Source organism: Sebastes umbrosus, chromosome 11 (genome assembly GCF_015220745.1).
Source record: "Sebastes umbrosus isolate fSebUmb1 chromosome 11, fSebUmb1.pri, whole genome shotgun sequence".
Taxonomy (NCBI): Eukaryota; Metazoa; Chordata; class Actinopteri; order Perciformes; family Sebastidae; genus Sebastes; species Sebastes umbrosus.
The window spans coordinates 17,813,007-17,840,307 of record NC_051279.1 but is presented as its reverse complement, the minus strand read 5'-3'; the positions used below and the strand labels follow the sequence as shown (position 1 = coordinate 17,840,307).

The following is a 27,301-nucleotide window of genomic DNA, read 5'->3' as shown; positions in this document are numbered from 1 at the left end:
TAATTTCAACTTGTCCACCTGACGGCCCCAAACATTATGTTTCACTTTACATGGTTGGACACAAAAACAGTAACTAATGTTTAAATAATCAGTAATCATTGAGTCATTGCTTGTTTTGTGCCACTCAGAAGCTGATTCAGAGTTAATTAGGAATGACTCATGAAAGTGGTCAGTATGATCAAGTCACATAATATTTATGAACTAATCATTACTTAATGATTCATCAATATAGCCTCTCCCAGTCTGTTCTCTAGTAAATCATCATTATCTACTATATAGTCCTCATTAGAGAAGTACTCATCAACAATTCATCGATTATCAAATCATCCCTGATTCATTACTACACGGAAGAGACTTTTGTTTTGGCTATTTTATATTTCACATTTCTTTTAGATCTTTATTGGGTAAAATATTAATCTGACATCGTCCCTCCCCAAATGGGCTTGACACAGACACTGAAGCAGCAACCCGAGCAGTACCCGTGTCTTCATGGGCCAATGTCGTAATTGCCTATAGGCTAAAGAAGACAGATGTAACGTACAAAGTCAAGCTTTGGTAGCACCTCGGGGACCCAGAGCTGGATTGGGCCTCTGCAACAAGCTAGAGATTAAAAGAAATGTGTTGCATCAAGGCTTGTTGAGCTGTTATCAAGGGACCCACCATTTCCAGGGCACCCCTGCCTTTCACTGATGTGCTAAATATTATTGAATGATTTATGTCAGAATGACGGACATGAGACTGGACTGCAAGAAAAATGTGCCGTTTTTAATGAACTGCAAGAAGTACATCACACCAAAAACAGCAGAAAAGACAGACCCCAAGATATATCACTAATGTTACATAATTACGTGTAACAATTGCACCGTTAATAACACACAATACATTGAAGATGCTGATCAGAAAAAAGGATTGTAATTAGTAAAACATGGTAGTTTTTTAATTCAAGCTGATTAATGCCACTACACTTCCCAAAGACTAAGCTGCAAACTTCTCAAAGCCACTGTTTAAGTCTACAGGACGTTTGCATTTCATACTCAATAGAGAACACGCGGGCATTGCTTGTGCTCTTCACAGGCCTTTTGTTTATCTTCTGTTAGCACTCTTCCGGTGGCAATGCTAGTCAGCGCACTCCAGTTGACCACATTCCCTGGGGTGTAGTTTTCATCATCCATGAAGCGCATGATCTCACAGGGTGAAAGGACGTAGTTCCACACGTGGACATCACATATCATGCCAAGGAAAGACTGACTCCTGTCAAACCGCCCGCCATGGGAATCCTGTTCCTGTAGTGATTGTTGAGATAAAAACCATTATATTCTGTCCAATTCTTGTTCAAAAATGAATACTTCACAGACATAAAATGAATCAAAAACTTAGCAACATACAGAAATTTGTAGAATTCTATAAACTAAATGTTTATCAATTGAACTGACCTGTCCGAGGATGATAATGGGATTTACAATTGCTGGTCCACCAAAGTATTTCTTAATTGTTGACTTTCCATCTAACCACAGCTGCACCAGACCAGACGCAGCGTCCCATGTAGTACAAATGGAGTGCCATGTGTTCAATTTGTAGTCCTGACCTTCAAATTCTTTATTTGCATTCCCGACATACACGTTAATGTCATCACCTGAACTGTCCTTGAATAGCAGGAAGGCATTGCTATGCGTGGCTGTGGCCAGAGAGAATAGTGCATGGTTTCTGCGGAGATCGGTCTTGAACCTGCAGACATCGAAATAAATAAATAAAATAAAATATGATGCTTCTACAGTGAGAGATATAGTGCGTTATTTAATTTATTTTTTCCCTTTAAACATTACCTGAGACAGACAGTTATAGCAGTGAGACGTGATAGCGCAGGTATCAGTTTCACATTAGCTGTGTTGGTTTCCTCTGGGAAGATGAACATTTTACCAGAAAGATCTACAAAAAAGAAGAAAGTTGCTAAATATTCATGAAACAAATGAATGTCGAGTTGGAATATGATATAACGTATATGTTAAAACATTTTTATATTTTACACATCATGACAATACAACAGATTTACTCAACATTAGTAATTGCAACTATATATTTGTTTCACCCTAATAATTTAGGAAAATAGATTTTTGCAAATGGTAACACACTTGTAACTTATTTGTGAAATTCCCTTCTGTTTCCCCTCTGTTAAATAAAGCATATATATGTTTTACCGTTAGGAATTGCAGCACATGCTGTCAGCATCAGCAGGAGAAGCCAAAACGCCATCTGATACAAAGACAAATAAAGAGACACCAAAATATGTTTTAGTTTAAATCTACTAAATTAAATGCTGTTGTGTTGCTATTAACGACCAGTGGACACTTCAAATTCAAAATTAAAATTTACGGTCACTTGCAATTGCATGACACATTATACAGCACAATACAGATGGAAAAATTGCAGTCAGCTTAATTTGCTCTTTGATCTTACCTTTAAGGTTGTTTCAGGATGTTGTGCACAACAGCGAATACGAGCGAGTTTTATACCCTCACTGCTTCCTCATTCTTCTCGGGGTGTGTTCCAATCTTGGATCTGTTACTTTAATAGGTTACTTAATGTTCACACGCTAATTAAAATTAAAAGGTCATGCTTGCTTGAAAAAAAAAAAAATGTGTTCACATTTATTTTCTTCGTCACCCAACAATGTTGTTACTAAGAGCAGGCAAATGCACATTACATGCTTTTAATGAAGTTTTATCACCCAAATTACATTCGCACACATCCAGTTGGAGCTCTTTATTTACTATACAAAGGTAAAAATTTAACAAATTTAATAATTTAAGGCAATAAAATCAATAGATTACATTGTTTATTAGCCACATGACCAGGGTTGTTTTTGTTACAATTTGTTGTTCTCTCCAGCACAAATACATAAATGGACACATCAGACAAACAAACGTAACAATGTAATTACCATAAATAAACAACAACCACCTTTAGCGGACTTTCTTACGTAACGTTACGTAAAAAGCATATACGTGTTTGTTTCACCCATTCACAACCCCTTCTGCCCTTAGTGGACTTTCTTGCTTGTTGTACTCATTATTATACCACGGAACTCTCAATAACGATCACTCACTGTACCACGTCACTTGCTCTGAATGCAAAAAAAAAGTTCACATTCAGCATATTCGTAGTTTACCCAAATATCAAATTTTTCCTAGTGACTGAGCTGTCAACAATCTGCTGTAGTTTTTTACATGTTTGACTATCCATGCTGTTATATCCTTTCTGTAGGAGAGGATGTGATAACAAACTCAATGATGGCTGAGTAGAACAGGAACTGTTGCTTGCACCGGAATTTTTTTTTTGCTGTCTAAGGAAGTACAGTCAATGTTGAGCTTTTGCAATGATGTGTTCATGTTAGTTTTCCACTTCAGGTTGCTAAGGTGTGTTCCAAGGAATTTAAAAGAGTCAGTGGTGGAGATGAGGTCTCCATTTATTTGTATGGGTATTTTGGGATTTGGCATAAAATGGAAGTCAATAATGAGTTCCTGGGTTTTGGATGGGTTGAGCATGAGGTCCTTGCTTGCTCACCAAGTGACAGCTTGGGCCACCACATTGCGGTACTGGGTTTCATCATTATTGGAGATGAGGCCTACAATGGTTGTGTCATCTGCATATTTGATTATTTTCATAGAACTGTCCTTGGATGTAAAGTGGGTGGTGTACAGTGAAAATAAGCAGGGGTAGAGAACACAGCCATGAGGAGCTCCTGTGCTGTCAAGAGGGCGTGAGTTTAGGTTATTAACCTTCAACCTTCAACCTGAATGATACGCTGCAAATTACAAAATACAAAAGGTAACTAGAATGGCACTCGGAGAGCGCATAACTCCGCCAAGGTGCTTGACTTTAAAAACAGATCATCAGCTCACAGCTGGCGGTACCGTGACGTGGTCGGCTTATTATTAACACGGTGTGTTTCCGTGTAACGTATCGGCGGATACCGCTCTCATTCAGCAGCCTTGTTATGTCTGTATAACATTACACTACGTTGTCTCGTAACATAACCTCCTTCCAAGGCCAAGAGGTAAACAGTGTACTGAAGGCCAAGCATGGGATAGTAAAAGATACAAACACAGCCATGCATTTCTCAAAGGGCGAAGATGACAACATGGGACACCTTTTGTTTTTTTTGCTCTAAAAGCAATAATTAAAATTATTTGGTTGAGGTTGTGATACCTGTCAAGTGTTGCATACTTGGAGACAAAGTGACTTCCTAGCGTGCATAAGTTTAAAAATAGAATCCTTTACTGGAAACACAGAAACACAGCACATTAGCATTGCGCGGCTACATACTGCCCATACGTCTGCTGAATGACACGCTATAAACATTCCCGTTTGTTTTATTTTATTTATTTATTTTTTATTATTTTGCACAATTTAAGACTAAGAGGGCGATCTGTGTCTTGCTTGCAGGGCTGTCTGGACTAGAGGCCTACAATGGTTATGTCATCTGCATATTTGATTGTTTTCACAGAACTGTCCTTGGATGTAAAGTGAGTGGTGTTCAGTGAAAATAAGCAGGGGGTAAGAACACAGCCATGAGGAGCTCCTGTGCTGAGGTCAAGAGGGCGTGAGGTTAGGTTATTAACCTTCCCCCTCTGTGGTCTGTTCCACAGGAAGCTCTGAATCCAGTGGCATATGACTGGGTCTATGTTCATATCCAAAATTGTGGTAAAGAGTTTGAGTGTGTTGATGGAATTAAAGTGGAACTGAAGTAAATAAATAGGATGAATGTGTGTGTTTGGGTTATTCTAAGTGTTGCAGGGCGTGATGGAGTGCTATGTTGACTGTATCCACAACAGACCGGCTGGCTTGGTAAGTAAATTAATATGTGCTCATCAGTGGGGAGGAGCAGGATATCAGGTGCAAAAAAAAAAATACAAAAGGAAATATGTGTCAACAACGTTGTGCACAGGAAATTAAAAAATGCAAACACTCTCACGCATATCTCATGAAGGTAAACCTGGGACACCTTTTGTTCTTTTGCTCTGAGAGCAATCATTAAAAAGGTATTTGGCTGAGGCCATACATGCTATCTGTCAACATCAAAACAGGTCACAGTATCTTACAAAGCATTTCATTTTTTACAAAGTATTTCATATGTACAGTATGAGATTGATGAACCAGCTGCATGTAGGTTATTGAAACCGTACATGCTGCACTTCCTGGGGATCAGTATAGTGCACTTCAAGAGGGGCAATGAAGGTCCGCACCGGATCATCAGGTTGAGTTTTAACGACGTCGGACATTTTCAAACTGTTGTTTTGTAGAAACTTTAATTTAGTTAAATGCATTGAGCAACACTGAATCAAAATGCTGTGATGTCTAGACTATTTAATTAAGCTGAAGGATCCTGCTTACAGACTTAAACACAAATTCTCATTGTATCATTAATCAACTCACAAAGATTTTTTAAAAAGCTAACTGAATTTTCGGTAACTCTTTACAATAACTGCTCCCAATCAAATTTCATAGAGTAGGTAAAACGAGTAGGTAAAACTGGGAGATCCTATATTAATGAATGATTAAGTAATGATTAGTTCATGAATATATGTGACTTGATCATACTAACAACTTTCATGAGTCGTTCCTGATTAACTCTGAATAGGCTGCTGAGTGGCACAAAACTAGCAACAACTCATTAAGTACTGATTACTTAAACATTAGTTACTGTTTTTGTGTCCAACCATGTAAAGTGAAACATAATACGGAGTAGTTACTGAGGTGTCCCTCATTACTTCACTACTTCATCATTAGCTTTAAATGAATTCCTTAAAAGAATCAGATCTTCATCATATTCGGACCACATATACATTAATATCCACATCCATGAATATTATGAAGTTGAGCATCATTCCAGCACAACAGCTCATAGGCCGCTCTAGTCCTTAAGACTGTTGCCTTCATCACGTTAGATCGGTGGTTGGCCTTCAGTATGTTTGCAGTTAGCAGAAATGCTAACTCTAATTATTTGTCACATAGGCTAGTTAGTGTTGAGGTTAAATAAGTGATAACATAATTTCAACTTGTCCACCTGACGGCCCCAAACATTATGTTTCACTTTACATGGTTGGACACAAAAACAGTAACTAATGTTTAAATAATCAGTAATCATTGAGTCATTGCTTGTTTTGTGCCACTCAGAAGCTGATTCAGAGTTAATTAGGAATGACTCATGAAAGTGGTCAGTATGATCAAGTCACATAATATTTATGAACTAATCATTACTTAATGATTCATCAATATAGCCTCTCCCAGTCTGTTCTCTAGTAAATCATCATTATCTACTATATAATCCTCATTAGAGAAGTACTCATCAACAATTCATCGATTATCAAATCATCCCTGATTCATTACTACACGGAAGAGACTTTTGTTTTGGCTATTTTATATTTCACATTTCTTTTAGATCTTTATTGGGTAAAATATTAATCTGACATCGTCCCTCCCCAAATGGGCTTGACACAGACACTGAAGCAGCAACCCGAGCAGTACCCGTGTCTTCATGGGCCAATGTCGTAATTGCCTATAGGCTAAAGAAGACAGATGTAACGTACAAAGTCAAGCTTTGGTAGCACCTCGGGGACCCAGAGCTGGATTGGGCCTCTGCAACAAGCTAGAGATTAAAAGAAATGTGTTGCATCAAGGCTTGTTGAGCTGTTATCAAGGGACCCACCATTTCCAGGGCACCCCTGCCTTTCACTGATGTGCTAAATATTATTGAATGATTTATGTCAGAATGACGGACATGAGACTGGACTGCAAGAAAAATGTGCCGTTTTTAATGAACTGCAAGAAGTACATCACACCAAAAACAGCAGAAAAGACAGACCCCAAGATATATCACTAATGTTACATAATTACGTGTAACAATTGCACCGTTAATAACACACAATACATTGAAGATGCTGATCAGAAAAAAGGATTGTAATTAGTAAAACATGGTAGTTTTTTAATTCAAGCTGATTAATGCCACTACACTTCCCAAAGACTAAGCTGCAAACTTCTCAAAGCCACTGTTTAAGTCTACAGGACGTTTGCATTTCATACTCAATAGAGAACACGCGGGCATTGCTTGTGCTCTTCACAGGCCTTTTGTTTATCTTCTGTTAGCACTCTTCCGGTGGCAATGCTAGTCAGCGCACTCCAGTTGACCACATTCCCTGGGGTGTAGTTTTCATCATCCATGAAGCGCATGATCTCACAGGGTGAAAGGACGTAGTTCCACACGTGGACATCACATATCATGCCAAGGAAAGACTGACTCCTGTCAAACCGCCCGCCATGGGAATCCTGTTCCTGTAGTGATTGTTGAGATAAAAACCATTATATTCTGTCCAATTCTTGTTCAAAAATGAATACTTCACAGACATAAAATGAATCAAAAACTTAGCAACATACAGAAATTTGTAGAATTCTATAAACTAAATGTTTATCAATTGAACTGACCTGTCCGAGGATGATAATGGGATTTACAATTGCTGTTCCACCAAAGTATTTCTTAATTGTTGACTTTCCATCTAACCACAGCTGCACCAGACCAGACGCAGCGTCCCATGTAGTACAAATGGAGTGCCATGTGTTCAATTTGTAGTCCTGACCTTCAAATTCTTTATTTGCATTCCCGACATACACGTTAATGTCATCACCTGAACTGTCCTTGAATAGCAGGAAGGCATTGCTATGCGTGGCTGTGGCCAGAGAGAATAGTGCATGGTTTCTGCGGAGATCGGTCTTGAACCTGCAGACATCGAAATAAATAAATAAAATAAAATATGATGCTTCTACAGTGAGAGATATAGTGCGTTATTTAATTTATTTTTTCCCTTTAAACATTACCTGAGACAGACAGTTATAGCAGTGAGACGTGATAGCGCAGGTATCAGTTTCACATTAGCTGTGTTGGTTTCCTCTGGGAAGATGAACATTTTACCAGAAAGATCTACAAAAAAGAAGAAAGTTGCTAAATATTCATGAAACAAATGAATGTCGAGTTGGAATATGATATAACGTATATGTTAAAACATTTTTATATTTTACACATCATGACAATACAACAGATTTACTCAACATTAGTAATTGCAACTATATATTTGTTTCACCCTAATAATTTAGGAAAATAGATTTTTGCAAATGGTAACACACTTGTAACTTATTTGTGAAATTCCCTTCTGTTTCCCCTCTGTTAAATAAAGCATATATATGTTTTACCGTTAGGAATTGCAGCACATGCTGTCAGCATCAGCAGGAGAAGCCAAAACGCCATCTGATACAAAGACAAATAAAGAGACACCAAAATATGTTTTAGTTTAAATCTACTAAATTAAATGCTGTTGTGTTGCTATTAACGACCAGTGGACACTTCAAATTCAAAATTAAAATTTACGGTCACTTGCAATTGCATGACACATTATACAGCACAATACAGATGGAAAAATTGCAGTCAGCTTAATTTGCTCTTTGATCTTACCTTTAAGGTTGTTTCAGGATGTTGTGCACAACAGCGAATACGAGCGAGTTTTATACCCTCACTGCTTCCTCATTCTTCTCGGGGTGTGTTCCAATCTTGGATCTGTTACTTTAATAGGTTACTTAATGTTCACACGCTAATTAAAATTAAAAGGTCATGCTTGCTTGAAAAAAAAAAAAATGTGTTCACATTTATTTTCTTCGTCACCCAACAATGTTGTTACTAAGAGCAGGCAAATGCACATTACATGCTTTTAATGAAGTTTTATCACCCAAATTACATTCGCACACATCCAGTTGGAGCTCTTTATTTACTATACAAAGGTAAAAATTTAACAAATTTAATAATTTAAGGCAATAAAATCAATAGATTACATTGTTTATTAGCCACATGACCAGGGTTGTTTTTGTTACAATTTGTTGTTCTCTCCAGCACAAATACATAAATGGACACATCAGACAAACAAACGTAACAATGTAATTACCATAAATAAACAACAACCACCTTTAGCGGACTTTCTTACGTAACGTTACGTAAAAAGCATATACGTGTTTGTTTCACCCATTCACAACCCCTTCTGCCCTTAGTGGACTTTCTTGCTTGTTGTACTCATTATTATACCACGGAACTCTCAATAACGATCACTCACTGTACCACGTCACTTGCTCTGAATGCAAAAAAAAAGTTCACATTCAGCATATTCGTAGTTTACCCAAATATCAAATTTTTCCTAGTGACTGAGCTGTCAACAATCTGCTGTAGTTTTTTACATGTTTGACTATCCATGCTGTTATATCCTTTCTGTAGGAGAGGATGTGATAACAAACTCAATGATGGCTGAGTAGAACAGGAACTGTTGCTTGCACCGGAATTTTTTTTTTGCTGTCTAAGGAAGTACAGTCAATGTTGAGCTTTTGCAATGATGTGTTCATGTTAGTTTTCCACTTCAGGTTGCTAAGGTGTGTTCCAAGGAATTTAAAAGAGTCAGTGGTGGAGATGAGGTCTCCATTTATTTGTATGGGTATTTTGGGATTTGGCATAAAATGGAAGTCAATAATGAGTTCCTGGGTTTTGGATGGGTTGAGCATGAGGTCCTTGCTTGCTCACCAAGTGACAGCTTGGGCCACCACATTGCGGTACTGGGTTTCATCATTATTGGAGATGAGGCCTACAATGGTTGTGTCATCTGCATATTTGATTATTTTCATAGAACTGTCCTTGGATGTAAAGTGGGTGGTGTACAGTGAAAATAAGCAGGGGTAGAGAACACAGCCATGAGGAGCTCCTGTGCTGTCAAGAGGGCGTGAGTTTAGGTTATTAACCTTCAACCTTCAACCTGAATGATACGCTGCAAATTACAAAATACAAAAGGTAACTAGAATGGCACTCGGAGAGCGCATAACTCCGCCAAGGTGCTTGACTTTAAAAACAGATCATCAGCTCACAGCTGGCGGTACCGTGACGTGGTCGGCTTATTATTAACACGGTGTGTTTCCGTGTAACGTATCGGCGGATACCGCTCTCATTCAGCAGCCTTGTTATGTCTGTATAACATTACACTACGTTGTCTCGTAACATAACCTCCTTCCAAGGCCAAGAGGTAAACAGTGTACTGAAGGCCAAGCATGGGATAGTAAAAGATACAAACACAGCCATGCATTTCTCATAAGGGCGAAGATGACAACATGGGACACCTTTTGTTTTTTTTGCTCTAAAAGCAATAATTAAAATTATTTGGTTGAGGTTGTGATACCTGTCAAGTGTTGCATACTTGGAGACAAAGTGACTTCCTAGCGTGCATAAGTTTAAAAATAGAATCCTTTACTGGAAACACAGAAACACAGCACATTAGCATTGCACAACTACATACTGCCCATGCGTCTGCTGAATGACGCGCTATAAACATTCACGTTTGTTGTATTTTATTCTATTTTTTATTATTATTTTGCACAATTTAAGACTAAGAGGGCGATCTGTGTCTTGCTTGCAGGGCTGTCTGGACTCGAGGCCTACAATGGTTATGTCATCTGCATATTTGATTGTTTTCACAGAACTGTCCTTGGATGTAAAGTGGGTGGTGTTCAGTGAAAATAAGCAGGGGGAGAGAACACAGCCATGAGGAGCTCCTGTGCTGAGGTCAAGAGGGCGTGAGGTTAGGTTATTAACCTTCCCCCTCTGTGGTCTGTTCCACAGGAAGCTCTGAATCCAGTGGCATATGACTGGGTCAATGTTCATATCCAAAATTGTGGTAAAGAGTTTGAGTGTGTTGATGGAATTAAAGTGGAACTGAAGTAAATAAATAGGATGAATGTGTGTGTTTGGGTTATTCTAAGTGTTGCAGGGCGTGATGGAGTGCTATGTTGACTGTATCCACAACAGACCGGCTGGCTTGGTAAGTAAATTAATATGTGCTCATCAGTGGGGAGGAGCAGGATATCAGGTGCAAAAAAAAAAATACAAAAGGAAATATGTGTCAACAATGTTGTGCACAGGAAATTAAAAAATGCAAACACTCTCACGCATATCTCATGAAGGTAAACCTGGGACACCTTTTGTTCTTTTGCTCTGAGAGCAATCATTAAAAAGGTATTTGGCTGAGGCCATACATGCTATCTGTCAACATCAAAACAGGTCACAGTATCTTACAAAGCATTTCATTTTTTACAAAGTATTTCATATGTACAGTATGAGATTGATGAACCAGCTGCATGTAGGTTATTGAAACCGTACATGCTGCACTTCCTGGGGATCAGTATAGTGCACTCCAAGAGGGGCAATGAAGGTCCGCACCGGATCATCAGGTTGAGTTTTAACGACGTCGGACATTTTCAAACTGTTGTTTTGTAGAAACTTTAATTTAGTTAAATGCATTGAGCAACACTGAATCAAAATGCTGTGATGTCTAGACTATTTAATTAAGCTGAAGGATCCTGCTTACAGACTTAAACACAAATTCTCATTGTATCATTAATCAACTCACAAAGATTTTTTAAAAAGCTAACTGAATTTTCGGTAACTCTTTACAATAACTGCTCCCAATCAAATTTCATAGAGTAGGTAAAACGAGTAGGTAAAACTGGGAGATCCTATATTAATGAATGATTAAGTAATGATTAGTTCATGAATATATGTGACTTGATCATACTAACAACTTTCATGAGTCGTTCCTGATTAACTCTGAATAGGCTGCTGAGTGGCACAAAACTAGCAACAACTCATTAAGTACTGATTACTTAAACATTAGTTACTGTTTTTGTGTCCAACCATGTAAAGTGAAACATAATACGGAGTAGTTACTGAGGTGTCCCTCATTACTTCACTACTTCATCATTAGCTTTAAATGAATTCCTTAAAAGAATCAGATCTTCATCATATTCGGACCACATATACATTAATATCCACATCCATGAATATTATGAAGTTGAGCATCATTCCAGCACAACAGCTCATAGGCCGCTCTAGTCCTTAAGACTGTTGCCTTCATCACGTTAGATCGGTGGTTGGCCTTCAGTATGTTTGCAGTTAGCAGAAATGCTAACTCTAATTATTTGTCACATAGGCTAGTTAGTGTTGAGGTTAAATAAGTGATAACATAATTTCAACTTGTCCACCTGACGGCCCCAAACATTATGTTTCACTTTACATGGTTGGACACAAAAACAGTAACTAATGTTTAAATAATCAGTAATCATTGAGTCATTGCTTGTTTTGTGCCACTCAGAAGCTGATTCAGAGTTAATTAGGAATGACTCATGAAAGTGGTCAGTATGATCAAGTCACATAATATTTATGAACTAATCATTACTTAATGATTCATCAATATAGCCTCTCCCAGTCTGTTCGCTAGTAAATCATCATTATCTACTATATAGTCCTCATTAGAGAAGTACTCATCAACAATTCATCGATTATCAAATCATCCCTGATTCATTACTACACGGAAGAGACTTTTGTTTCGGCTATTTCATATTTCACATTTCTTTTAGATCTTTATTGGGTAAATTATTAATCTGACATTGTCCCTCCCCAAATGGGCTTGACACAGACACTGAAGCAGCAACCCGAGCAGTACCCGTGTCTTCATGGGCCAACGTCGTAATTGCCTATAGGCTAAAGAAGACAGATGTAACGTACAAAGTCAAGCTTTGGTAGCACCTCGGGGACCCAGAGCTGGATTGGGCCTCTGCAACAAGCTAGAGATTAAAAGAAATGTGTTGCATCAAGGCTTGTTGAGCTGTTATCAAGGGGCCCAACATTTCCAGGGCACCCCTGCCTTTCACTGATGTGCTGAATATTATTAAATGATTTATGTCAGAATGACGGACATGAGACTGGACTGCAAGAAAAATGTGCCGTTTTTAATGAACTGCAAGAAGTACATCACGCCAAAAACAGCAGAAAAGACAGACCCCAAGATATATCACTAATGTTACATAATTACGTGTAACAATTGCACCGTTAATAACACACAATACATTGAAGATGCTGATCAGAAAAAAGGATTGTAATTAGTAAAACATGGTAGTTTTTTAATTCAAGCTGATTAATGCCACTACACTTCCCAAAGACTAAGCTGCAAACTTCTCAAAGCCACTGTTTAAGTCTACAGGACGTTTGCATTTCATACTCAATAGAGAACACGCGGGCATTGCTTGTGCTCTTCACAGGCCTTTTGTTTATCTTCTGTTAGCACTCTTCCGGTGGCAATGCTAGTCAGCGCACTCCAGTTGACCACATTCCCTGGGGTGTAGTTTTCATCATCCATGAAGCGCATGATCTCACAGGGTGAAAGGACGTAGTTCCACACGTGGACATCACATATCATACCAAGGAAAGACTGACTCCTGTCAAACCGCCCGCCATGGGAATCCTGTTCCTGTAGTGATTGTTGAGATAAAAACCATTATATTCTGTCCAATTCTTGTTCAAAAATGAATACTTCACAGACATAAAATGAATCAAAAACTTAGCAACATACAGAAATTTGTAGAATTCTATAAACTAAATGTTTATCAATTGAACTGACCTGTCCGAGGATGATAATGGGATTTACAATTGCTGTTCCACCAAAGTATTTCTTAATTGTTGACTTTCCATCTAACCACAGCTGCACCAGACCAGACGCAGCGTCCCATGTAGTACAAATGGAGTGCCATGTGTTCAATTTGTAGTCCTGACCTTCAAATTCTTTATTTGCATTCTCGACAGACACGTCAGTGTCATCACCTGAACTGTCCTTGAATATCAGGAAGGCATTGCTATGCGCGGCTGTGGCCAGAGAGAATAGTACATGGTCTCTGCGGAGATCGGTCTTGAACCTGCAGACATCGAAATAAATAAATAAAATAAAATATGATGCTTCTACAGTGAGAGATATAGTGCGTTATTTAATTTATTTTTTCCCTTTAAACATTACCTGAGACAGACAGTTATAGCAGTGAGACGTGATAGCGCAGGTATCAGTTTCACATTAGCTGTGTTGGTTTCCTCTGGGAAGATGAACATTTTACCAGAAAGATCTACAAAAAAGAAGAAAGTTGCGAATCCAGTGGCATATGGCTGGGTCAATGTTCATATCCAAATTTGTGGTAAAGAGTTTGAGTGTGTTGATGGAATTAAAAGTGGAACTGAAGTAAATAAATAGGATGAATGTGTGTGTTTGGGTTATTCTAAGTTTTGCAGGGCGTGATGGGGTGCTATGTTGACTGTATCCACAACGAAAAAATGAAAATGAAAAACACACCCATGCATATCTCATGAAGGTCAACATGGTACACCTTTTGTTCTTTTGCTCTGAGAGCAATCATTAAAAAGGTATTTCGCTGAGGCCATACATGCTATCTGTGAACATCAAAACAGGTCACAGTATCTTACAAAGCATTTCATTTTTTACAAAGTATTTCATATGTACAGTATGAGATTGATGAACCAACTGCATGATACTAAAAAATACAAAATACAAAAGGTAATAAGTGTAAAGAACGCCGTGCATAGGAGATTAAAAGATACAAACACACCCATGCATATCTCGTAGAGCCGAGGATGACAACATGGGACACCTTTTGTTCTTTTGCTCTGAGAGCAATCATTAAAAGGGTATCTGGGTGAGGTTGTGATACCTGTCAACAAGATAATAGGTCACAGCATCTTACATCTTGTTCCATTGAGTGGGTTGATGGAATTAAAGCGGAGGTGAAGTTTAAAAAAAGGATGCAGGTGTGTTTGTTCATTCTAATTGTTGCAGGGCGTGGTGGAGTGCTATGTTGACTTCATCCTCAACAGACTGACTTGGTAGGTCAATTGATGTGGGAAGGTGCAGAATTTCAGGTTTAATAGAAAATAGGAAATTGTAAACAAAGCAGTACACAGGAAATTAAAGAATACAAACACAACCATGCATATCTCATGAAGGTCAACATGGTACACCTTTTGTTCTTTTGCTCTGAGAGCAATCATTAAAAAGGTATTTCGCTGAGGCCATACATGCTATCTGTGAACATCAAAACAGGTCACAGTATCTTACAAAGCATTTCATTTTTTACAAAGTATTTCATATGTACAGTATGAGATTGATGAACCAACTGCATGATACTAAAAAATACAAAATACAAAAGGTAATAAGTGTAAAGAACGCCGTGCATAGGAGATTAAAAGATACAAACACACCCATGCATATCTCGTAGAGCCGAGGATGACAACATGGGACACCTTTTGTTCTTTTGCTCTGAGGACAATCGTTATAAGGGTAGGGTAAAATTATTATATAGTCACGATACCTGTCAACAAGATAATAGGTTATATATCTTAGTGTGTGAAGTGTTTCATAAGTTTGATGCATTGAGCAACACTGAATCAAATGCATTCAATTAAAGACTAGTAAAGTAAGCTGCAGGATCATGCTTACAGAGAAACACATAGGACATTTATTCACAAAATAAAAAAATAGTCAGTCCATAGGACGGACAGACGCCATTGTTTTTGGTTGATTGATTAATGTTTTGAGTAGTTGCGGCACTAAAAATTAGTGTTGTCCCATTTTCTATGCTCTTGATCAGCTAAAATAACTCGCTGCAGCACAACATCAACAGGATATATACTGTCACTTCCAAATATTGTGTCCTTTCTGTAGAGGACTTCAGTGATGGACGAGTCTGCACTCTCCTCTCTCCACTGATGAGATCCGGTAGTGACTGTGGGGAAGCCTGCAGCTCAGAGCGAATGTTTCCTGGAGAACGGCATCAGAGCAGCTGGAGATGGATCAGACCGAGAAGACTAGACAGAGCACACTCAAGTCAGTAGGGAGAAACTCTCAGAGTTTGACTGAGCTTCCTGACAAGATAAGATGTAGTTGGTGGACAAGAGAGAGAGAGAGAAACACTCTTCAATCACACAAAAGTTTACTTTGGAGATCATTTACCAATACGTTACGTTTTTGGTTTCAAAGTTTTTATATCTGATAAAAAAAAAATGCTATTGTATAGAAGAGTATACAGAAGGTACCACGAGAAGCAGAATCAGATTCACCAAACTCTCTTACCTGGACAAACTTGTCATTATTTACTCGTTTCAGCTAGAGGAATGCCACCTAGCCTCATCATTGCCCCAAAAATAGCCATATAGGGCTACCTGTTCCTCTCCACTTGAAGGCAGGATTCATTCACGAAAATGTTACCAAAGAGTAAAAACAAAAAAGTCCTACTGTCAGAAATTGCAGAAACAGAAGCGGTATTACAGGACCTGAAACAATTAGCCCACAATATATTGATAGTGCAACTACTAAAGACATGTTATATGTTATCAGAGCGGCGCTGTACTGTGACAGTTGCAGACATAAAGAGGGGATGGTTTGACAAAAAGTCACACGCTAAAAAGTCTTATAAAGCGGGTGTACGGTGCAACAGAGGATGATACTGGACAGAGACTTGCGTAAAGAACCTGAGGCAGCTGTCAGAGTCAGAGAAAATGTTCCTAGTTGTAGTAGAAGTTGCTGTGCTGAAATATGCCAATAAAAATCATGAAGTCTAAAAAAAAAACTTTCAGTAAATTGACAAGCCACAATGATGTCTTATGCTTTATCGATATTGTATTCAAACTCCTAATTCATTTAGATTAAGGCATCAAGATTTCAGGTCAAATTAGTGTTTTTTCCCTGTGGAGAAAGACAAATGACTCGTATGTCGGGCCCGGACCACTGGTGAATTTCAAGAAAGAAGTACAAGAAAATGCCTAACTGCTGCGAACAAATAAGTTTGTACGACTGGTTCTTGAATCCAGCTTGTACCGGAGAAGAATAAAAAAAAAAGCTAAGACACATACCATTGTAATAACAGTACTTTATTTATAAGGCACAGTTTTAATTAAGGTGTCAATGTGACGACTTGTCACATTGACACACCTTAACCTTTTCAATAGAACACAAACAGTATTATTAAGTATTACCGTGTGAAGAAGTTCATTGTAGTGTACTAAGCAGCATACGAGGACAACTTTTGGGAAGGTGCAGTATGGCAAGTGTGGAAGAACAGGAGAAGTTGTGCAACACAGAAATGAATCAGATGATCGAAATGCAGAGGACGGAAGAGAGGAGGATGGAGCAGCTGTCGCCATGACAGACTCTGGTGTTACGAGAGAAATATGCAGCGCCTTCTTTGCCCAAAGAAGAACATTTAGTCAGAGGCATCCTGTTATCTAGCATCTAACAGCGTTATCTGCACACACAATCTGCAATCCCTTACATCCTCTCGCATTGTATTGTTCTCCATTTACCAAAGAACTGCTGCTGATTTTAGCCTTTTTCCTGCTGTTGGGGTGTATGTGTGTGTGTGTGTGTGCTGATGTATAAATTAGATACAGTATTCCAACATTGCCCCAGGAAAGAATTAAGATGTAGCAACGTCCGTACATTCATCATTTGCACTCATGTTTAATTTCACACAACTAGGCAACCCTGATAAGATTATGTGTGTCCAGCCAAGAAGGCTCACTTCTATAAGAGCATAAATAAACAGCTGAAATTGTGGGTAAAGACACATATCATGAATCATATTTCATGAAGAATTCACTCAGGATTCATCTGTGAAATGTACACTTGGAATATAAAAACACACTAACATGATTGTAATGACACCATCCAAATCATCCGTTTATTTTTTTTTCTTCTGCCAACTAAAGTTAGTTCAGAAAAAATCATACAAAAGAGGCAATAGCATACAAAAATTAGTTATTATAAAGACACTAACGTGAAAAAAGCAGCATATCAAAATATCTTTTTGTCTGCTTATTATTAAGTTTGAATTGTAAGCTCCTTAAAATCAAAGAATTGTCAGTCATGTTGCCCAAACTATAGTAAATCTAAATATTTGACTGTGAGAGACCATGCAGGGAGGTACAAAAGGTTGCTGACAAGTAAACAATGATCCCTAATCTATTATATCCAACGCATAGTCCATCTCTAACAGGAACACTTGCTGCAGCTTAAAGGAATCATTGTTTGTGCACTAGCTAATAGACACTGACTCTGAGATTATGCTGAAGAGGAATTAGTTAATTGCAAACCTATAGATTGTACAGTGAAAATAAGCACGGGGTGAGAACACAGCCCTGAGGAGCTATCAGGTAAATGATACGCTGCAAAATATAAAATACAAAAGGTAATAAGTGTAGTGAAGGCTGAGATGAAAGGATGCAAACACACCTATGCATATCTCGTAAAGCCGAGGATGACAATGGGACACATTTTGTTCTTTTGCTCTGAGAGCAATTGTTAAAAGGGTATTTGGGTGATGTTTTGATACCTGTCAACAAGATAATAGGTCACAGCAAGTATTTCATTAGTTTGATGCATTGAGCAGAACTGAATCAAAATGAATTGAATTCAAGACTAGTAAATAAGCTGCAGGATCATGCTTACAGACATAATCATAGGAAATTTATTCACAAAATTGAGTTTATTATAACTCTCGCTGCCCGACGACCTATCCTAACCTTAGCTATTCAAGGTTAATGTCTAACCTTAACCATTCAAGGTCAATGCCTAATCTAAATTATTCAAGGTCAATGCTTAACCTTTACCATCACGCGAGAGGTTCCCAAATCATGTGTTACTTTCTAGACACGACCCGATATTATCCATCTTGGCAAGAAACCTTTAAGGCTACATTATTACCAAAGTCCTATTTCATTTATGATAAACTCTTACAGAGTAGCTTCTGCTTTTTGAAGCAATACGTTTTGGTTCTCCGGTAGATATATTTATTTAATTGTTTCAGAAACAAAGTAAGAGAAGTGTTTACATGATATCCAATTCATTATTTACAATACAATATTATATTTTCCTTACAATATTGCATCGTTGAGCTTAGCTAGTTGTTGAGCTACAGACGTTGTTAAACACAATACAACTTTACTTTACATCAAAAACGTGTTACAGATACAACTGGTCGCAAATAAGACCATTGGGAGATGAAATGAAGAACACAGAAGGTGTAGCCATCAAAAGAGGAGACATTTACAGTAGAGTACTCACAAGCTACTACTGAAGAGCACACACAATGTGTCATATCTATGAAAGCAATATCTTTGGGAAAGAAAAGCATATACAGAACTGATGTAATACATCTGAACTTTTTTTTCATCTCCAGCTGGATTACATTTTTTGATGCAATGGCATGAATTCACAAGTTAGCATTGACGGGATTAAAGATTGTTTCACACATTTTACGAGGGAACACAAAATAAAAAAAACAAAAACACTCAGAGTGTTAAACATTCATAAGTAAAAAAAAAAGCATTGTATTACAATGAACTGACAAACAAATAAAGCAAAAGAGAATAATGATATTATTATTATTATTATTATTATTATTAATAATAATAATAATAATAATAATAATAATAAAACAGAAAAACAATCTAAACTTTGTTTTAACTCATTTTAAGAAATTCTTTTACTTTTCCATTCGAGATTTTTTTTTTTGACTCTGCAAACGTTTAATAACAGTTTCTTTGTTTATCTTCTATCAGCACTCTTCCTATGGTCTGGAACGACAGCGCACTCCAGTTGAGCACATTCCCTGGAGGGAATTTTAGACGATCTGAGTAGCTCTGGATCTCACAGGAGGAGAGGGTGTAGTCCCACAGGTGGACATCAGACATCATGCCAACGAAAGACTGATTAATGTCAAAGCCTCCACCATGGGAATCCTGTTCCTGTGAATTTGCAGACATTTGAGATAACATCTATATAAATGCAATATTTTGTATAGGCCATTTGAACACATAAAACAAATCACAAGGTAGCAATAGAATAGTTTGACAATTGGGGAAATACACTTATTACTTATTCGCTAACCTGCCAAGGTTTAGATGAGAAGATTATTACTTACTGAATGTAAGATTGCCCTAAATATATTGCTGGAGCCAACAGTCAGTCAGCTTAGCGTAGCACAAAGACTGGAAACGGGTGGAAACAGCTAGCCAGACTCTGTCCGAAGTATCAGCTCACAATTTTATTTTTTTCTCAGATGCTTTGTCCAAAGCAATAAACAAATTAATGTTAAATCCATTACAAAATAAAACAAGAAAGACCAAAAAAACAACAACAGTTGATTGTTTTATGAGACGTGCACCGGAGTTCCAGGTGCCAGGAAACCAGCTGAGATGACGACGAGGACAGAGGAGTTACTGCTCCTGCTAGAAATAGTCCAGCACATAACCCTCCTTAAAATGGGGAAATTATTATTTTTTTTACTTTTTGGACAGAGCTTCCAGTCTTTGTGCTAAGCTAAGCTAACGGGCTGCCGACTCTACACATTTCAAACTGACCTTCTCATCTAACTCTCTCGCGAAAAAGCTAATCAGCGTATTTCCTATAAGGTTGAACCATTTCTTTAAGTATGGTGCTTAAAAACTGTACCTGTCCTAAAACAATGATAATGGGGCCGCTGATGCTGGATCCAGAGCTGATGAACTTCCTACTTGAGGGTTTTCCATCCAACCACAGCTGTACCAGTCCAGATGCAGAGTCCCATGTGGTACAAATTGAGTGCCATGTGTTCAGTTTGTAGTCCTGCCCTCTTATGTCTACATGGTTATTCTTGATCCAGAGGTCAATCTCATCGTTTGCACCATCCTTGAAAATCAGAAAGTCATTGGCAACAGAAGGGGTGGCCATAGAGAAAAGGCTGTGAACTCTACGGAGGTCTGTAAAGGATCTGTAGGCATCACAAAGACATTATCATTGATGAATATTTCTACAGTCAGACACACGGTGGGTTGTTTCATTCATTTTGCATATCAACTTCACCTGAGACAAACGGTCACAGCTCTCAGAACCTGTCTTGATGTAGTCAGCCTCACATGAGCTGTGTTGGTTTGTTGCGGGAAGGTGAACATTTTACCTGACAGATCTTGAAAAAGAGAGAAATTCTAATTCAGAATGTGAAAAGTAAATTATATAATGAGAACACAATTACACAGAAATATATTCAGTGGACAAACCGGTGGATCTCTGCCCCCGACTGACCAAAAATGAATGAATGCAGCTTCAACTGAGTTTTGATATCAATTGTACTGATCTGCTTTGTTTTACACACTTAAATAAACAATAACTTCATTCAATGGGACATGTTTCATCACGTCTCCCAGTTCTTTGATAGTAAATCACACACACTCCGACATGGCCTTTTGATTGTTTATGCAAGGCAGACAGGAGCATAACAGGAAAAGATGTTTTGAGAAGTCATAAACGCGTAACATCAAATCACTGGATTAATTGTGGCAACAACTCTGAAACATGTTGAATATACTGTGTACTTTGCCATCCGTAGAACCACACCACTAGCGCAGCTAAGCTGAACTTTGCCCTCTGCACTACCTGCCCACAGCTGCTGTCTGTCTCGTGGTGTTTGCGAGACATTCGCGACTTCTCATTGGAAATGAATTGGAGCTGACGGGCTCACTTTCCCTCCCTGTTCTACATTGGAATTTTTTATTTATCCCGACTGCCAACTTGTTGATGAACGAAAGGCTGCAAGTTAAACAATTGTCTTCATAGATATTTAAGATTATATTTTTTTCTGCATTGTACTATTTAAATGAATGACAATGATAGTAGAAGTATGACTATGGACAATACTAATAATTTACTCATACATTCGAAATGTTTTGCCCAATTGTTGCTTTTAATGTAAAGCTCATATTCCTCATTATTTGTTTCATCCTATTAATTTAGGAAAAAAAATATTTGTACATACCCAAAAAGAGTGAGCATGAAGGTAACAAAAATCAAAAAGATAACAAACTCCTGTAAGCCAGATGTCATGTATCTTTCTTGGGATGTTTCATTTTGGCATTCCCTTTGTTAAATGAAGAAGATATATTTTGTACCTTGAGGAATGGCAGCACATGCTGTCAGCATCACCAGTAGAAGATACAACGCCATCTAATACAAAGACAAATAATCACCGTACAAAATGCAGAGAGTTATATGTAATGAAAATAATAATAATAACAATACTTAAAATGCTAATAGCTCAAATGTCAGTGTGTAATAGACTAAAGATGAATGAAGTTGGACCACTACAATATGTAATACAGGTAGAAAATCATGCATTGAGCTTACCTTGAATCCTGTGTCAGAATGTTTTGTGCAACAGTGTATGGGATTGTGAGTTTTATACTATGGCTGCTTCCTCATTGGGGTTATTATCTGTGTGTTTTTTTCTTGTCTCCTTCCTTGTATGCAATTTATGGCTTCAGATTCCAGTAATTTGCAAATGTATAACAATAAGTGAGGGCTCGTAAAACTCTTTTATAAGGCAAATTACACTTATCAAAATAGACTTTGAGCTGCTTTGTCACTTTACAAAATGAAAAACAAACAAGACAAAACAGTTACAGTTGTATTTTTACCTCCTGCCAAGGAGGTTATGTTTTCGGTTTGATTTGTTTGTCTGTTTGTCAGCAGGATTATGGAAAAATGACTAGCCCAATTTTCATGGAACTTGGTGGAAGGATGTAGCATGAGCCAAGGATGAACCCATTATATTTTGGAGCGAATCCAGATACATGCATTATTGTTCACTTTCGTCAACATTGCAAAACAGGGCATTTGGCCTTGGTGGACCTCCGAGTGCCCTTCTGCCGTTTTAACATTTAATCGACCCAAACGCCTATCTGTAATTACATTTTGGATATCCATAATAGAATTTATGCTCGTCAAAATTGTATTCTCACTAGTCAGAATGGCAATTAGAGATACCCACAATGACATTCTTACTAGACATCTACAACTTTGGTTGTGTTAGTCAAAACTAAATTCAAGATATCCTTAAAAAAGTATAAGTGGCCGTTTAAACATTTAATAGCTAGACTGGATATACGTTGCAGTTATCTGTAATTCAATTACAGATATCTGCAATATATATTCCAGTCTAGCTATTAAATGTTAAAACGACTTACCATACTTCTAGTTAACCATGCTATTGGTATGCCCAAAAGGATGCCAATGTCACTCTGTTGGTCAGTCCTCCACTTTGGTCCAGGCTGAAATATCTCAAGAACTTAAATGGATTGTCATGAAAATTTGTACAAACCTTCATGGTTCCCATACGATGCATCCCATAACTTTGACGACCCCCTGACTTTTTGCCTATACTGTGCCACCAGCAGGTTCATATTTGTGGTTTTGAGTGAAATGACATGGATAGCTTGCCATTAAACTTGGCACAGACAGTCCCAACAAGATGATTTGTAATCTTTAGGTTCCATCATAGTGGACTCCTCTGCCAGTAAAGCCTTATGTCACTTCTTCGTACAACAAGTACAGACTACTCACGTTGACTTACATTTATACATCACATCTCTTTTGCATTTCAAATCCTGAAGATAATCATCTGTATATAATAATAATAATAATATAAGTGCTGTACATACAATTAAAAAAGACAATAAGCAAACAGTAAATAACTTATTATGATTAATACAACAAAAGATAATAAAACAACAGGATAATCAATAAAAGGCAAGTCTATAATATATCATATATTTAGATAGTACATATTCAATGTATAGTTCATTCTGTTTAATACTCAAGGACAATTCTGCACCTTATTTTACATCTTTTAACAATATTTACTTGACATGTACTAATGTACAATATTACAGTTGTATCATCATTGTGCAGTGTATATTCAGTACATATTAGAGTTAACGTTATAGTTGTATCTCTTATCTCTATTCCCTGTTGTTGTTTTTTTAATTCAGCATTATATTTTTATGTTATTGATTTATTGTATTGTATATAATCTGGTCTTTTTTATTTTTGTTTCTTACCTGCTTCATTTGTTTGTTTGTTTTGTGATTTATGTGAAGTAGCTGCATATTGTCCAATACTTTGGTTTGTGACAATATTTGTTTTATTTCTAAAACTAAATCAATTTAAACATAAATCAATGCACAGCACAGAAAACCAACCATCTATAAAACCTAGTTTATTTCATTTTATTTTTACAGTGACTCCAGTGCAATGATAGAAATACTGTGGGTCCGTTTTAATCAATTTAGATAGCTCAATTACTGATAAAGTATTACAGTTCCTGTGAAAGGTTGTCTTTCTCCCTTTTCACTGGGCCTTGTTCACCAAAATGAACAGTGTTTGGTGTCTGCTTAATTGTTGATTTCAGTCCAATGTTTCAGTTTATTTGTTACAATATCAAGTAGTGTGTATAAATGACACAAGCTTGTTTATTTTGTTTTATACTCAGCAGCTCAATCTAGGAAAGTGCAAACAGGTTTGCCTCATTATGTCCTCTTAGCAGGGAGGGGCATGTCTCTGTTAAGATGTAGGATGATATAAGGTAAGATAGTTCTGCAGTAAATGACATTACATAATGGTTGGTGGGCTCATTGGTATGTGTGAGTGCCCCTAGATAGATTGAGATGTCAGCAGTAACTTAAAGATCTTGTATTAATGGTTCGTTCATTATTCTGTTTGGATTTGGATGTTTGATCGGTTTAGCTCACCCTGTACTTACCTGGTCAGGTGGTAGGTTCCAGTTAGGTGAGGCTGAGAAGATAAAATCCCATTCACTGGAGTAAGAGGGGGAAAAGGAAGATAGCAGCTTGCTGTGGGGCTGCAGCTTTTTTTTATTCAGTTTAAATGTAGTTTTAATTGAATTTCCTGGGTTTAATTTTTACCCTTTGTTTCAGTCAACTTTCTGTTAATTAATGCCACTTTTTGGCACTACTCCTTCATATCAACCTAGTACTTCAACATCCCTTTTTAAAGTTTTCCAGTGCCAAACCACCTCATCTGTCGTTTATATGGGGTGTTGGTGCGACAGTTCCCTTCAGACTTGTTAAAGAAAATCAATTTTTCTGTAATAGCTAACAGCTACTGACAATACATGTAGAGATACAACAGTCACGCTGAAGAGGAATTAACTAATAGTTAATTGCAAACTCATGTTGCCCTACATTTCATCAGGAGCCTGCTATCTTAACACAAGATGCTCCATTGAGTTCTCACGCAGCACATATTGTATGCTTAATTCATTCAACAGGAATGTCAAAAGTGAGCTGCTAAGACTGCTATTGTGCTGCTTAACTTACTGTGGAAGTTTCCTGTTTTTCCCACTTGACTTTTGTAAAGGATTTGAAGATATACAGAGAGGCCCAGACTCATGGGTCAGTTTCTTCTCATGAGCTTCATCCTTCCAACAAGCAACACGTGTTGGAGGTTAATGAGCTGGTAGCTACTTTAAAGACCAAATGTAAGGTTATATATGTTCCCACGAACAGGGCTTTGTTAATTAGAAGCCTCTGTAATCCTTTTCATTATGAATGTGGATCCATGGGACTGACTAGTAGATTTACTGATTGAGAGACTGCCAGCATCTGTCTGCACAGAATGACTTGCATGAACAATCAAAAGGCCATGTCGGAGTGTGTGTGATTTACTATCAAAGAACTGGGAGAAGTGATGAAACATGGAGAAACTTTAGCCCTGTGCCAATAGTATAGGCCCTTTCACATATAAGGGAGTAACTACAAAGTATTGCTGTCCCATTGAATGAAGTTATTGTTTATTTAAGTGTCTAAAAAAAAAAAGCAGATCAGTGCAATTGATATCAAAACTCAGTTGAAGCTGTATTTATTAATTTTTGGCCAGTAGGGGGCAGAGATCAACAGCTCTGACATTATCTCTATGAAGTTGCCATGCCTAAAATGTTAAAAAAGAAAAATTACCTACTTCGACAAGGCATAGAGCAACATCACCACCTTTCAGTTTTAGTCTGAAGAGAGTATCTGGGCCGTAAGACTGAATCATATGTGCTGTGGGCAAAACCAAGATAATGTGGTGGGTGGGCTATACTGTATATCTGATTATGGCTGCAAAGTGATATTTCGCTGTCGGATAATCCCAACAAGCATTTTTATTTTTCTGTTATCTAACAACCCCTGCCTCTCCCTACCAATCTGTTGCCATATTTTGCAGAGACCTGGTGGCAGGGATCCTTAGGACCAAGTGGGAACACCTGGACCCACCCTGACTGATGGTGCCTTCAAATGAAACTCGTGAGCTCGTGTTTACGACATGGGAAGTCATGTACACAATATGCTGCGGTTCAAGTGGTTAAGTCGCGAGAACACTGCTGCTAAGTAACGGCAATATTAACGTTACTGTCGGCGTCTAGAAGCCACAGAGGCTAACAATTTAACAATCTAGCAAGTGGGTAACAATGCAAGAAATGCAAAGGCATAATGACAGAGGAAAAAGAGGAGGCCGTTGGGAATATCAACATTTTCTTCAGACATATTTTAAAATTACGAAGAAAAACAAAATTCGACTAAAATTACAATATATTAACTTATTATGCTCCGAAAAATAAACTTCCATGGCCTCCAACATTTCTGACAACGTCAACGAACATGTCACAACTCTTGAACTCTGCGCTTTCAGAAAACTTCCACTTACGATGTCGTGAATACCACATTAGGGGGGCGTTCATATGGACTCTCCTCGTGAAAACGGTAAACACGACAACATTTGAAGGCACCATCACCCTCCATTCTGCTGCTGCTGTAGCTTCTCTCCTGTTTGGTGATTTTGCTTTAGTTTCTTGCTTTGCTTTTATGCACCTTTTCAACACCCGCACCCACATCTTCCAATCATGCACAGCACACACTTTACTGAAATAAAGGTTATTTTGTTAAACGTTCATATGTTGTGTGTCCCTTTTTTGTTATGGCCACCTGGGCCAGGTCTTCTCTGATCGTGATTTTTATATTTACAAAAGCTGGCATGTGTTATACCCCATAGCTCAAGACCATGTACCTGACTCTTTCAATAAGCTTTGAAACAGACGAGGAAATAATGTTAGTGAGTGTCATCAATTGCACACACAGATTGCAAACTGACATTCAATGAAGAACTATGTATCTCTGCATGTTGTGAAATACTGCTGAATCAGGCATTTTGGTAATAAATCCATGTGCTTCATTATTTTTATTTTAACGTCACATATGGTAAAGACTATAGGTTTAAGTAATCTAAGATAACCACTTACAGAAAAAAAGCCTTGCAATAAGCTGAAGGTTTAGATTTAGTCTTAATACAAGAATGTCAGCTAATTTGAAACTCTTTTCACTTTCTTAGCACTATTGCCAATCTGCTGGTTGTTTCAGAATACTCTTCCCCCTGTCTTGCCTTTCCACATCACCTGACCTCCACACCCACAAACTCCACCTGTTCCCAGTTTCCTCCTAAACTCCCCATTATGCATGCCCCCGTAATATTCT

At 37.8% G+C, this 27,301-nt stretch overlaps 4 protein-coding genes across 5 annotated transcripts; all 4 read right to left on the bottom strand.

The window, feature by feature from the left end:
- Positions 1-803: 803 nt before the first annotated feature.
- LOC119496970 (serum amyloid P-component-like) lies at positions 804-3,586 on the bottom strand. The gene is made up of 4 exons (XM_037784671.1): positions 3,562-3,586; positions 1,824-1,926; positions 1,434-1,725; positions 804-1,283 (listed from the first exon to the last, which is right to left on the bottom strand). The coding sequence occupies exons 1-4, from the start codon at positions 3,584-3,586 to the stop codon at positions 1,035-1,037; spliced, it is 669 nt and encodes a 222-aa protein (XP_037640599.1). The 3' UTR covers positions 804-1,034.
- A 3,282-nt stretch (positions 3,587-6,868) lies between these two features.
- On the bottom strand, positions 6,869-9,632 carry LOC119496969 (serum amyloid P-component-like). Its single transcript, XM_037784670.1, has 4 exons — positions 9,608-9,632; positions 7,870-7,972; positions 7,480-7,771; positions 6,869-7,329 (listed from the first exon to the last, which is right to left on the bottom strand). The coding sequence occupies exons 1-4, from the start codon at positions 9,630-9,632 to the stop codon at positions 7,081-7,083; spliced, it is 669 nt and encodes a 222-aa protein (XP_037640598.1). The 3' UTR covers positions 6,869-7,080.
- Positions 9,633-12,915: 3,283 nt separating this feature from the next.
- On the bottom strand, positions 12,916-14,247 carry LOC119496968 (serum amyloid P-component-like). Its single transcript, XM_037784669.1, has 4 exons — positions 14,244-14,247; positions 13,917-14,019; positions 13,527-13,818; positions 12,916-13,376 (listed from the first exon to the last, which is right to left on the bottom strand). The coding sequence occupies exons 1-4, from the start codon at positions 14,245-14,247 to the stop codon at positions 13,128-13,130; spliced, it is 648 nt and encodes a 215-aa protein (XP_037640597.1). The 3' UTR covers positions 12,916-13,127.
- A 4,366-nt stretch (positions 14,248-18,613) lies between these two features.
- Positions 18,614-25,438, bottom strand: LOC119496932 (serum amyloid P-component-like). Of its 2 annotated transcripts, none has more exons than XM_037784616.1 (5): positions 25,137-25,438; positions 21,887-21,941; positions 20,805-20,907; positions 20,415-20,712; positions 18,614-19,708 (listed from the first exon to the last, which is right to left on the bottom strand). In XM_037784616.1, exons 1-5 carry the CDS (start codon positions 25,182-25,184, stop codon positions 19,490-19,492), a joined length of 723 nt encoding a protein of 240 aa, XP_037640544.1. In that variant the 5' UTR covers positions 25,185-25,438; the 3' UTR covers positions 18,614-19,489. The 2 variants fall into 2 exon arrangements, with proteins under 2 accessions (XP_037640544.1, XP_037640545.1); XM_037784617.1 differs by having other exon boundaries at positions 25,112-25,429.
- Between the last annotated feature and the right edge of the window lie 1,863 nt (positions 25,439-27,301).